We start from the raw sequence: 13,653 nt of genomic DNA on the forward strand, positions 1-13,653 counted from the left end.
CACCAGGATGCCTGGGTTCTGTCCTTAGCACTGCCTCTAAAGAGTCACGTCACCTCTCTCCCTGCAGCTGGATAAAGGCGGGATCCAAGGAGCCGGCCTGGGCTGGGAAGGGGCTCGTGGAGCCCTGAGGCACTGCCAGAAAAGAGGGGAGTGGGAGAGGGAGATGGGGGGGGCCCTTTGATTTGTTGGTGCCATGGCAGGACTGGATCAGGTCCTGCATCATTCTAATCCCACCCCTGGCTCTGGGTCTCAGTCCTTCCCTCAGGAAGAGGTGATTAAAATGCTCCCCCCTCCCGAGGGGGGATGGCAGGGTTAATTGGTCTGTCCGAGTTTGGGATGCCAGGGAAGCCTGCTGGCACCCCGGGGCAGACCCTCGTGGGCTCGGGCTCAGCCTCTGCCTCCGTTATGTCCCGGCAGGAATTCCGTGCGCCTAGTGATCCGCAAAGTGCAGTACGCGCCGGAGAGACCGGGCCCGCAGCCCATGGCGGAGACCACCCGGCAGTTCCTGATGTCCGACAAGCCGCTGCATCTGGAGGCGTCCCTGGACAAGGAGGTACGACACCCCCCTGCTTCTCCCTGGGGCTGCTGTGTCGCTCGGCTGCGTGGGGCTCTCATGCCGGTGCCTAACGGCTGCCCTGAGCCCTTAGAGCGAGGAGCAGGTCCCGAGGGAAATACCGGGGATATATCCTGGTGCCCAAATTTGCAGTGGGTGCAAACGGGTTCCACGCCATGGAAGGCCTCACGCCCCCCCCCCCGCATTTAACTCAGCGCCAAGTGCAGCCCTGGGATGAGGGCCTGGTGAACCGATGCTGCAAAGGGTTGGCAGAGACCCCAGCTGTTTGATCCCCGCACAGCTCTTGCTGGGGGGAGACCTTCTGTGGGTTGTTGTTAATAAACATTGGTATGAGGGTAGCCCCCCGGCCATCCCTTGATTGGGGGGGGTGCCCTGACATGCACAGGCAGAAAGCCCCCCTCCCACCTGCCTGCTGCTGACATAGGCTGGGGCCCTTGTTCCTGCAGATTTACTATCATGGCGAGCCAATCAACGTCAACGTCCACGTGACAAACAACACAAACAAGACGGTGAAGAAGATTAAAATCTCAGGTAAAGGGGGCGCCCGCGTTCCCTGAATCGATCACGCAGAATGGCAGGAGGGGACCGTCACAAGCTGTCGCAGCTGGGCCAACCCTTCCTTCCATTGCGCTCCCTGTAAACCCTCTCCCCAGCCTCTCCCCCACATGATGAATCCCCTTCCCACGCCCTCAACTGCCTGACTTCCAGCATCCCCTCCCCCATCCAACCCCGCTGGAGCCCTTCCTCCATTATCTATCCCAAGACATCTTCTCCCAACCTGCCTCGCCTCCTGGCTGGCTCTTTTCCCGCACCCCCAGAGATCTGCTCCCACCCCACTCCCCTGGCATGCTCTGGGAGCATCCAGCCGTCTGCCTAAGGGCAGAGTCCGGCTGGGTGACCCTCACATGGCTGAGAGCAGTGGTGGGCCAGGGAGCCGAGACCGCCTCTATTCCCAACTGTGCCACAGACTACCTGGGTGGCCCCGGCTGAGTCACTTCACCCCTCGGAGGCCCAGCTCCCCATCCGCAAAGCAGGGAGCACAGTGCTTTCCCGACCTCGCTGGAGGACTGCCAGGGCAAACTGGACCCTTGTGAGAGACTTGGGTACCATGCTGAAGGGGGCCAGATCAGCCCCCAAATAGCGTTCTCCCCAGAACAGGCACAGTGGGGGCACTGGCAGGACCAGTGCCCCTGACATGCCTCGGGCCTCAGCCTTGACTCCAAGGACCACCTCTCCCGGTTCATGGAGCACTTCAGTCCCCAGGGCTGCCACCCCAGCCCCTTCCACCAGCGCTGCATTCACAGAGCATGGGAAAGGACGTTCCTCCCACTCCAGGGACCAGCTGGGCCATATGGCATTTTCCCAGGGGGCCCTTGAGCCAGGCGGTTACAGGAAGATGCAGCCGCAGGCTAGTGAGGAAACGGGGCTGGAAAGGCGAGATCGGAGAACGGGAGATGAGCCCATCACTCTGCTCAGCCACGGAGGAGGGGCACGTAGGGGAAAGACACCTGAGATCTGTGGCTGATGAGTGAGGTCAGGGTGCTCTTATTGTTCCCACGAGACCGTAAATGGGGAGGAATGGCCAGCGCCAGTAAGGACTGAGGAGTAACACCCAGGGCATGGCCCCACTGCGATAAAAACCCCCATGGCCCTGAGTCTCAGCGCCCGGATCAGCTGGCTTGGGCTGGGGCTGGGGGGCTGTAAAATTGCAGAGTAGATGCTTGGGCTGGAGCCCAGGTTCTGAGACCCTCCCCCCCCACATGGCATCTCAGAGCCCAGACACCAGCCCAAGCCCGAATGTCTCCAGTGCAGTTTTGCAGCCCGAGCCCCACGAACCTGAGTCAACTGACCCGGGCCAGCCGTGGGTCTTTTGTTTCAGTGCAGACGTACCCACAGGCACAGGCACCGACTCCGTGGCTGCTCCAGGGCTGAAGCACCCACAGAAAACAATAGTGGGTGCTCAGCACCCACCAGCAGCCCCGCAGATCAGCTCCTCCCTCTCCTTCCCAGTGCCTCCCACCCACCAGCATCAGCTGTTCCGCGGTGTGCAGGAGGTGCTGGGAGGGAGGGAGGGGGAGGGGGAGGGGGCAGAACGGGGCAGGGCAGGGGTGGTAAGAGGTGGGGCAATGATGGAGCAACAAGAATTAATGTGATCCTAGTATGTGTAAACCTACACATGAGTAGGGAGGCGATTTTACCTCTGTGTACAGCATTAGTGAAACCAGGACATTTTGAGAAACTGGAGAGGGTGCAGAGCCACGAAGCGATCTGAGGGCTGGACAAAATGCTTTAGCTGAGACTCAGAGAGCTCCGTTTGTTGGGTTTCTCAAAAAGAAGGTTGTGAGATGACTTGATGACTGGGTATAAGAACTTTAATGGGGAGAAAATAATTGGTGCAAATAGGCTCTTTGATCGAGCTCAGGGGCTCTCAAACTGTGGGTCGCAACCCCCTAAAGTTATTAGGTGGGTGTCACGAGTACATGCATGAAACAGAGCAACTGTTATAAAATGTATCATTTAAATCTAGCGTTTTAGAAAATTACACACATCTTTCCCTCGCAACATAGTGCATTTCCTTCCAAAAGTATTGTAAATGTCTCAAGCAGTGATCACTGTTCCTCAACAATATATATATATATGTGTGTGTGTGTATTATCACCACGGTAAGGAAATTGGACTCTGAGGGTTGCAGTATTGTGTTGTGCAGGTTTGTTGTCTTGAGACTAAAAAGGTGAGACTGAGGCAACAAGAGAGGGCCAATATTAACAAACATACAAAGATCACTTTTCACAGCAGACCCGCTAGCTAGCAAGTCTGCTGTGAAAAGTGATATTAACATACATATAAAGATCACTTTTCACAGCAGACTTCGTGCCTGTTGCCCCCCTTACTTCTGCACTGCTGCTGCCCAGCTCTGAAGGCAGCGCTGCTGTCAGCAGCAGCACAGAAGAAAGGGGGGCAATCAGGCACTAAGTCTGTTGTGAAAAGTGATATTGACACAGTTTCTTCATGTGTCTCCCCACCCCAGTATTAAACAGTAACTATTTAAAAAAATAAGTTTTCTGCTTATAATGATCATTAGATAAAAATGTAGTTTAGTCATACTTTCAAAGCGGTGAGAAAAGGTCAATTCTTTTTAAACAATAGGATTATAAATTTAGCATTTAAAATAGTGTTAAATATAAAAACTGTTGTTTTTAATTTATAAGGGGGAGGTTACCCTAAGAGGCTTGCTGTCTGACAGGGTCACCCATACAAAGAGTTTGAGAACCACTGATCTAGCTGACAAAGGCAGACCAAGAACCAATGGCTGGAGGCTGAATCCAGACACATTCAAATTAGAAATAAGATTCAAATGTTTAACAGCGCAGGTGATTAGCCACTGAAATTAACTCCCAAGGGATTCTCCATCTCTTCATGTCTTCAGATCCAGACTGGCTGCCTTTCTGGAAGACGTGCCTTTGCCAAACACAAGTTTAACTTTGCTCAAACACAAGTTAACTGGCTCAGTAGGGAGGTAACTGGGTAAAATGTAATGGCGTGTGATAGACAGGAGGGCAGACGAGATGATCTAAAAGTACCTTCTGGCCTTAAACGCTATATAAGATGTTATGGACTAAAGGGCCTGGTGTCTATTCCTGTCCCCGTTCTCCTTTATCACTGCTGGGCTGAGTTACCAGGAATAGGGGAAGGGGGTGTTGATTCCTTATGTCTCACTATCCCCAGAAATGGTGCTGGGACCCTATCACTTCCCAGCCACCGGTGCCTGTGGTGCCACCACGTGTCCCTAGCTGCCCAACAACACGGCTCAGGCTGGCTGGTGCTCTCACGCCTGCTGCACTGAAGCACACCCTAACCTTGGCCTTCCCTCTCTGTCTGTCTCTCATCCCCAGTGCGCCAGTATGCGGACATCTGCCTGTTCAACACTGCTCAGTACAAATGCCCCGTTGCTGTGGAAGAGGCAGAGTGAGTATGCCCACTCACTTCCTTTGGTAGTATCACAGCCGTGGCTCGTCTCCAGAGATCATGCCACATCTCACCATGCTGGGGCTCCCCACTGAGCCCGAGGTTAGCAGAGGAGCTCGGATTTTCCTGGCTCTCTTCTGCTTCCTACAAGCTCGAGGACCATTTAAGAACCGATCTCCAGGACTATGCAAAACTGGTCTCTTCTGCCCCACAGCCCTGCCCCCCATGTGTGCATCAGAGTCAGAGCAGCTGACTTTACTTACTTAAATAAGGCTTAAGTGATGGGGTGAAGCCCCTCTGGAACCAGGAGGGAAAGAACTCATAGTCTAGAAAAACTGCCAATCAACCAGAGAGACAGGCGGGACTTCTCTTTAGTGTAAAGGGTTCTGAGTCAGGAAGCCCTCTATAAATCCTCTGGCTCTCTCCCAGCTAGAGAGTCAGAGCTGTGGACCTGTTATGAGGCATAGCAAGTACTTTGACTGGGTAAGTGGAGTGATGGGATGGGATGGAAAGGGATCTGCTGCTGTTCTTTTGATTTTGGGTTTCGTTTAAAAGGAAATTTTGGTACCGTTTCTTTTCCGCTAACCCCCTCTGAACTTGGTCCCGCTGATTTGCCATGGCTTTACCACTTTTCACTCCTGTCGGCCAAGTTCTGAGTCCAGGATCTTTATCGTTGCCGGTGTATAAAGACCCCAGCTTGACTTGTAGGCCCAGGCTGAGTTTGGTGGAGAAATATCTCTTGACTTGTGATCTGGAGTCCTTGAGACAACAAACGGAGGCCCCACGGTGCTATTTTTAAAACGTCCCTTTAAATTGTGCTGGATGCATATAGGGCTGTTGCATTGCCATGTCATGACATAGCTCAGAGTTGTGATATTGCATCACCCCGATGATGTGGCATCAGTATGTGATGACTCTTCATCGCCGTGGAAAGCTGTTAACATTGTAACACAGCTTCAGTGCTGCGTGGGCACCCTGCACACAACAAAGTGATTCTGCTCTGCTTGGGGCCATGGCAGCCTTTGTTCAGACTGGCTTTTGATCACATCTCAAAACTCAGAGTGAAACGCAATCAAAACCACTGAGCTTTACATGGCTTCTGCCTGAATTCTCTCGGTTAACTGGCAACTTGCTCCGAGAGATTGGGGTTCGTAGATGAATTTAGGCTTTCAGGTGTTGTCAGGAATCTGCAGCAAACACCGTATCTTGCGATTGTTCTGCGAAAGGTGAGGTGAGCATGTTCAGAGCCCCATGGGTAGTTCTTGCATAAGGATTTCGCTGTGTCACAGAAAGGAGGCCACTTCCCAGCTCCACACCAGGAATCACCGTGATGGTGTCAGGCATTCATATGATCCCCAATGGGGCTGACCCATCAGGCTTGTATTTGCCGTTGCATTGTGCTTCAGATGTTTTCCTTTCTCCTAGAGAGATGGGAGATCTGGGACCCCTTGGGGAGGTGCAGGTGTTGGTTCAGTCCCATACATTACATCAGTTTCATTCACCCACGTTGTTGTCCTCAGTGACGTGGTGGCTCCGAGTTCGACGTTCTGCAAAGTCTACACACTGACCCCTTTTCTTGCCAACAACCGGGAGAAGCGGGGCCTGGCCCTGGACGGGAAGCTTAAACATGAAGACACCAATCTGGCTTCCAGCACATTGTGAGAGCTCCTTCCTCCCTGCCCTGCATGTCTGAGTGGTTTGTTTCTCCCAGCAATGCGGATGGGTCACCTAAAGAATGACTGTCGTGAAGAATCCCGGTGCTACTAAACACCAGCCAAGTCCCCAGTCTTGCAGAGCTCTTGGCATAGCCTTAACTCTTAAGTACATGAGTAGCCCTGTTGATGTCAATACCAGTTGGCTTCAGTGGCACTGCCCGTGGGCTTAAACATGTACTCAAGTGCTTTGCTGCATTGGGGTTGGAACCTCAGTGTTGGCACCAGGATCAGATATCGTAGAAGTGAGACATTTAAAAGGGTCCTGGCCAGGGCCCTGTAGAATACCCTCTAGGGGGCAGAATTGTATTGCCTGCCTTTCAAGGGATGGCATGGGAGACCTAATGATAGCTCTTTCTATTGCTAATTTCTGGGATTCTAAAAAGATGATAGCCAAAACTTTCACACCTGGCTGCTTAAAGGTAGACCCTCCCCAAAATGCCACTCTAGGTTCCCACCATGGATTTAGGAGCCTGCGCACCCAGGTTTGAAAACTTCAGCCAAGGTCCTTAGCTAGTCCCTTTGGGATTCACAAAGGTATTTAGATGCCTAATGCCCCTGGCTTTCACTTTCTATTGATTTTCATTTGAGTGTATCTCTCTCTCCATCTGTTATCAGAGGAGAGCCTGGGAGAGCCTCTGGGATTTTTAGAGCGATGAGTCCATTTTCACTCCAAAAACGGTTTGGCTGGTTTTCACTTCCCCTATTATTTGCAGCTGAAAAGGATGTCGTTTCCCAAATTTGACATCCCTTTCCAGTTAGTCACTTTTCCCTTTTAAATATGTGAAATTTCAAAATGTCGCCTGATTCCCTGGGGAAACTGCCATTTTGCAAAAGTGTGGTGAGATTCGGGGAGTTGGGAAACGGCCCGGTACTGTGAGTCTATGTTTGGGGTACTTTGCGGGGAATGGGAGCTACTATTTTCACTCGCTTCTAATAGAAACTCCTGGCAGTCATTTTCTTACAAATCCCTCATCTGTCCTTACTTCTAGACTAAGAGATGGAGCCAATAAGGAGATCCTGGGAATTATTGTCTCGTATAAAGTGAAAGTGAAGCTGGTGGTGTCTCGGGGAGGGTGAGTATCTTCTTCCTTCTGCGGCTAATTGCAGCCAAGAAAAATCAAACCAACCTTTTCTCTGCCCCAAATGAAGGCAAGGGCGACTCGATGCAAATTTATCCAGTCACTTAAATCTCTACCCTCATAGGCCACACCCTCCAGCACATGGCCACACCCCATGGCCGCACCCTCCCGCATGTGGCCATGCCCCTAAGTTTGAAAAAGAAGCTGCACGGAGCTTTCAAACACTCATGAAGGAAGAAACGTTTGCGGTGTTTTTTACGTTGAGGGTTTGTTGAATCTTCTGTCTGGCCCTGAATTGGGATAATGTTCACAGGGCTGGGCTATCGGCTCCTTGCTTTGGCCCAACAGCATGTGTTGGTCAACTCTTTGCATGGCTGCCCAATACATGCTCTGAGTAGTGTGGTCGCCGCTCCCCGTGGCTGCTTCATTTGGACACACTGTAGCCTGCAGTGATGCTTGTGTTGCTCCAAATCTCGCTCTCCTGGCTGTGACCTGCTCCGGCTCGAGTGCAGGTGAATTCTTAATGGGTGGCAGTGTTTTCTCTGAGTGACTTCAGTGAGCTTTGGCTCAAAGCCTCAGTGCCTTTCCTCTGTGGATCTCAAAGCACTTCACAAGCACCGGTTAATTCTCCCAACACTCCTCTGAGCAGCTTGCCCTGGGCCATGCAGCGAATCAGTGGCAGAACCAGATATGGAAGCTAAGAGTCCTGATTCCTCATCAACAAGGCCTATGACCCGTAGCACAGATCAAATGGTCTGGCAGTCACCCTAGATTTCGGGAAACTAGGAAGAGCTTGCTCAAGAGAGGGAGTTGGCACATAACGCTACTAGGCAGCCGCACTGAACTGACACGGGGCTTGGCTATTTTCGGATAGAATCAGCGACAGATGTTTAACTACTAACTTGTGTTAGCAATAGGTGATGAGCTACAAGGCATGAATATGCTAACCTCTAGGATAAGGGCACCCCAGATTATACAGGTGAGGAAGTTCATAGAATATCAGGGTTGGAAGGGACCTCAGGGGGTCATCTAGTCCAACCCCCTGCTCAACCAGGACCAATCCCCAATTTTTGCCCCAAATACCTAAATGGCCTCCTCAAGGATTGAACTCACAACCCTGGGTTTAGCAGGCCAATGCTCAAAGCACTGAGCGATCCCTCCCCCTGCTAGTTAGAGCTGGACATGGAAGGCTGGGCTTCTCAATGAAAATTCATGATAGCGCCCAGGCCCTATAATAGGCTGTGTAGCAGGAGCTAGCTTTGCATATTTGATTCTGTCTCTTCAATGTTATCTACCACCAAATCTGGACCATTGGATGCATTAGGCAGGCCAGGGACAGGGCTGGTCCTTTGTCTCGCACCACCAGGTCCCCAGGGAAAGGTGGGAATTGGAGCTTTCCGTGGCTAAGGCTGGGCAGTGCCCTGTGCATGCAGGTCTTTGCCATGCAGCTTGGGGTTCCCAACAAAACTTTGAACTTGTCAGTTTTTATTCTGTGGAGTCTGATTCCGGGGCAAGAACCCTGTTACCCCCGGCTCATTAAATCAGTTTCAGTCAGTACAATTGTTGTTAACCAATCACAAGGATCAGGCAACAAGGCTAGGGGTGCAGTGTAGACATCCCCTTGTTTACCATGGAAGGGGGTGGGGAGGTTTGAGGGCCCCGCTAAGAGCAGCTTCCAAAGTACAGTGTGGTGGGGTCTCTGTAGGGGGCATTGGACCTAAGGGTTACAGTGGATGAGAAGCTGGATATGAGTCAACAGTGTGCCCTTGTTGCCAAGAAGGCCAACAGCATTTTTCAGCTGTATAAGTAGGAGCACATCGAGGGATGTGATCATTCCCCTCTATTCGGCATTGGTGAGGCCTCATCTGGAGTACTGTGTCCAGTTTTGGGCCCCACACTACAAAAAGGATGTGAAAAAATTGGAAAGAGTCCAGCAGAGGGAAACAAATATGATTATGGGACTGGAGCACATGATTTATGAGGAGAGGCTGAGGCAACTGGGATTATTTAGTCTGCAGAAGAGAAGAATGAGGGGGGATTTGATAGCTGCTTTCAACTACCTGAAAGGGGGTTCCAAAGAGGATGGATCTAGACTGTTCTCCGTGGTAGCAGATGACAGAACAAGGAGCAATGGTCTCAAGTTGCAGTGTGGGAGGTTTAGGAAAAACCTTCCACACTGTAGGTTGGATATTAGGAAAAACTTTTTCACTAGGAGGATGGAAAAGCACTGGAATGGGTTACCTAGGGAGGTGGTGGAATCTCCTTCCTTAGAGGTTTTTAAGGTCATGCTTGACAAAGCCCTGGCTGGGATGATGTAGTTGTGGATTGGTCCTGCTTTGAGCAGGGGGTTGGACGAGATGACCTCCTGAGGTCTCTTCCAACCCTGATATTCTATGATTCTATGATTGGCATGTCCTGGCTGCCAACCTGGGGTGTGAAGAGAACCTTGGATTCACTCCCTCAGGAGCCTCCTTCCTATACAGTAACTCAGGGAGAGCAGGAATTCAGCCAGCAATAAGACCTGGGTTCAATTCCTGATGCTGCCACTGATCTGCTGTTACCGGCCCCTGAGCCTGAAGAGAGGCTAGTGATACTGATGCCTTGTTCTACACGGAAGGGTAGAGAGCGACTGATCATGTCTGTGACGAGCTTTGAGATCCTTGCAGGGAAGCTGCTCTAGTAGTACAAATCCTGTGTCACCAGGATCTGTCTCTCATGACAACCCATCGCAAGCAGCTGCGGGAAAGTGATGTGATGAGGCCTTGTTGTGCTGATTAGATCCTGCAGACAGGTGGGCTCAGCAAATGACAGCCGGGGGAGATGCTTAGCCACTAAAGGGTGGCACAACATAGCAACCACTGGGGACGGGTACTGGGAGGGACGTGGCTCAGAAACCCACCCGTGGCTCCAGGGAGCTGCCCAGTGGTGGAGACCTGACTCCAAACTCCACATGCTCCATGGCAGCCCCTGGATCTTTAGGGAGCTCTCACCTGTGGGGCTGATGGGATGCTAGGTACTTGCTGGTCACCATCACTAGCTGGGTGTGGGCTGATGGGTTGGCCCATGGTGCTGTTTCCTTCAGTGGGAGGCAGGCTTCTTGGCTGGAGCTTTGCCTTCTGATCCGGCACTAGTCTCTGTAGTTCCTTTTACTAAGCCAGCTCCCAGCTCTCCTCTGACCCCCCGTCCCACTTACTTGAGCCCTGCCCCTCCTTGCGGGCTCTGATCTAGCCTCTGATTTGAGCCCGTTTCTGGCTAACTGTCCTCGGCAGTCTGGGCTCTAATGCTGTGCTGAGCGCATCACCTGTGCCCTGCCTCTGTCTCTGTGCCAGCTGAATGCTCAGATTCTCAGCCCTAGTCCTGGAGATGGACATCCGTCATCTCTGTCCCAAATCCATCCCTTCCCACCTGTGGGGTGGGACCTGGCTGGGAGGGGCCTGCTCGGGATAGATCCCAGGGTGATGACCCCTTCCCAGGTAGGGGCGTGAGATCTCTCTGCTTGTAGGGGGGAGGCCTCATTTATCTGTTGTGTAACCTTCCCCTGATGTTATCTGCTGACATCCTGCTTGCGGGTCCTGGCAAGTCAGAGGTCAGGAGTCTTTGATGGGCAGGCGCGACTGAGGGACTTGGTCCTGCCTCCGTGCCAGGCTGGTCTAGGTGACCTCTCGAGGTCCTTTCCAGTCGTACATGCCTATGATTCTACCAGCTGCCTGGTGGGGAAGGCTGGTTGTTATGTCCTGTCTCTAGCCCCCACTTCCCCAGTTCCTCCTCAGGCCCTGGAGCACCCCATAAACTGCTCTGCTGGTTCCCACGGATACGGCAGGAAGCGGCACATGTCATAGAGAGGCCCGCTTGAGAGTGGCGTAATGGGGGACCCCAGCAGGACCTGGGCTAGACACACACGTTCAGGGCAGAGTGATCATGCCAGGGGCTGTGGAGTCGGGAGTTGATCTCGGGCCTGGTTCCTGCGTTCTGACCTGTTGGCTGCCTGTGCTTTTTTTTTTTTTTTTTTAAACTGGTGACTAATTTTCTTGTCTCCTTTGGACTCTGCCAGCCTGCTGGGAGATCTTGCATCCAGGTAACGCTTTCCAGCTCTGCCCGCTCTGGTGGTGCCACGCGGACGCTGGCAGCCCGGCTTTGTCATTTGTGCTCTTTCAGACTCCTCCTTTGTTCTCCTCATCCTGGTCACCCCTCGCCAGCTTTTCCTTCATCCACTTGGTCTTTTCTTTTTCCTTCTGTTCCTTCTCCACCCAAACCCCAGCATGTCTTCCCGGCTTCCCCGCGGGAGGAAGATGACAAACTCTGCCGATAAACCCTTCACTCAGTTCCGTATTTACTGCCTTTAGCAATCCCCAGACTGGAAGGCGCTGCCCTCTGTCAGTTCAGGGACGCTGCCTATATAACTGCAGGGTCGTTGTAAGCATTTGAGTTACCAGTCGGGACGTACTGGGTTTGTCACCCAGCCTTTTCACTGACGTGCTGTCAGGTGCTCTGTGCCCAAAGCAGCCGTGCCCAGGGGTTGCAGAGTGAGGGGAACTAGGTGGTGGCTCCCAGCACTCTCCTGTTGGCCCAGGGCAGGTTGGCTCTGAGTGAGTGAGGGGAAAGGCGCGGAGACAGTTGATATGTGCTCGTATGGTAAACCAGCAGGTCTCTGAGCTGCTGTCTTGTTCTTCAGAATCTCTGCTGTCATTTAAAAACTCCCCTCCACGGTTGTTTGCAGTGGTGCTGTGGTCCCAGGAGATGAGAGCCACAAGGTGGGTGAGGTCATTACTTTTATTGGACAAACTTCTGTTGGTGAAAGAGACAAGCTTCCGAGTTCCACAGAACTTTGTGTCAAAAGCTTGTCTCTTTCACCGACAGGCCTTGGTCCAGTAAAAAATATTACCTCACCTGCCTAGTGTCTCTCATTTAAAACCAGTACATCTCTGGCCAGGTCTGCACTACAAACGAACGTCGGTAAAACTACCTCACACAGGGGTGTGAAAAGTCCACAGTCCTGAGCGACGCAGTTCCAGCGACCTACCCCCTCGGGGCAGTCAGCACCGTCGATGGGAGAGCTGCTTCTGTCCATTTACCTACTGCCTCCTGTGGACTCACCGACCGATGGGAGAAGCTCTCCCAAGGGTGTAGTAGCATCTTCACGAAAGTGCTACAGTGGCCGTGCAGAGTCCGGGAGCAGGGCTGGATTTGTTCTCTACCAATAGGCCACCATGAAAGATTTACTGCTGCTGCGGCATGAAGGTCTCTCCACAGAGACCGTCTCAGCAAGTGACTAGCCACAAAACAGTTTTGAGCCCAGGGAAGGGAGGTGAAAAGGGAAAAGGGAGGGAGCCCAGTGGAACTGATCTTCTGCCAACTCAATGGTGCTGAGCCACAAAGAATAGAAACCGATATTTCCCTGAGAATAAACAAATGCTGGACAGCCGGTGAGGCTGGGATGACCTGTCATCTGGTCCCATGTCTTTCAATTCGTCTCTGTTCCTAAGTCTGTAGGAAGATGTTTTCCAGCTGGTTATTTAATTTGCAACTAATTAGAGACCGTTTTGCAAATGTCCCAGACATCCAAAGGATAAACTGCAGATCTTGTCAGTGCAGCACAGACTTAGAAGTTTTGTGCAACCTTCCTATCGCATCCTTTTCTCTGGTTTCAGAGTAGCAGCCGTATTAGTCTGTATTCGCAAAAAGAAAAGGAGGACTTGTGGCACCTTAGAGACTAACAAATTTATTTGAGCATAAGCTTTCGTGAGCTGAAGTGAGCTGTAGCTCACAAAACCTTATGCTCAAATAAATTTGTTAGTCTCTAAGGTGCCACAAGTACTCCTATCCTTTTCTCTGTCCTCCTTCCCTGGCCTTCCCTGTCGATCACCACTTGGTCTGTTACATTGCACGTTCTGCGTGCCCTGACTTGTCTACCTGTGCTGGGAGGAATCGGCTTGAATGAGGAGAAGAATAACTGGTGCTAATGATGGGGACCATGCAAGGGCATGAATCGAGCCTTTCCATTCAGAAATGTGTATGTCACGCCGTGCGATGGCTTTATCACGTATTAAACTCTACCTCACACACATTATGTAGGGCAGTGAGAGGAGCCTGGTGCCATCTACAGCATGTCTGGACACAACTAGAAATCACAACTAAAGCTGTCGTTTACCTCCTTCTGGGTAAGCTGCAAAAACCATATGTTCCCAGGCTGAGCTCAGACTGGCTGCCTGGATTGGCCTTCTGAGCCTGGGCTGATGTGTGATTGCTGCTTGTCCGTGTATATATGATTTTTCCACCTCACTCAGTAGCCCGTGATCACTGTGCACATGCCCCCGTGTAT

General features: G+C 51.9%; 1 protein-coding gene across 11 annotated transcripts in view; it reads left to right on the plus strand.

Moving 5' to 3' along the window:
* The window catches only part of ARRB1 (arrestin beta 1), a 182,037-nt gene that overhangs the window by 156,810 nt on the left and 11,574 nt on the right, over positions 1-13,653 (plus strand). For 6 of the 11 annotated variants that reach the window (XM_043504010.1, XM_043504013.1, XM_043504009.1 and 3 more), the window contains 5 exons: positions 418-553; positions 1,021-1,105; positions 4,468-4,540; positions 6,061-6,198; positions 7,245-7,328. In XM_043504010.1, coding sequence (XP_043359945.1) covers positions 418-553; positions 1,021-1,105; positions 4,468-4,540; positions 6,061-6,198; positions 7,245-7,328 — 516 coding nt within the window. Of the gene's footprint in view, positions 1-417; positions 554-1,020; positions 1,106-4,467; positions 4,541-6,060; positions 6,199-7,244; positions 7,329-11,385; positions 11,410-13,653 lie in introns of all 11 variants that reach the window. The other 5 variants (XM_038404921.2, XM_043504008.1, XM_043504006.1 and 2 more) reach the window with 1 other exon arrangement.

Source organism: Dermochelys coriacea, chromosome 1 (assembly GCF_009764565.3).
Source record: "Dermochelys coriacea isolate rDerCor1 chromosome 1, rDerCor1.pri.v4, whole genome shotgun sequence".
NCBI classification, from domain to species: Eukaryota; Metazoa; Chordata; order Testudines; family Dermochelyidae; genus Dermochelys; species Dermochelys coriacea.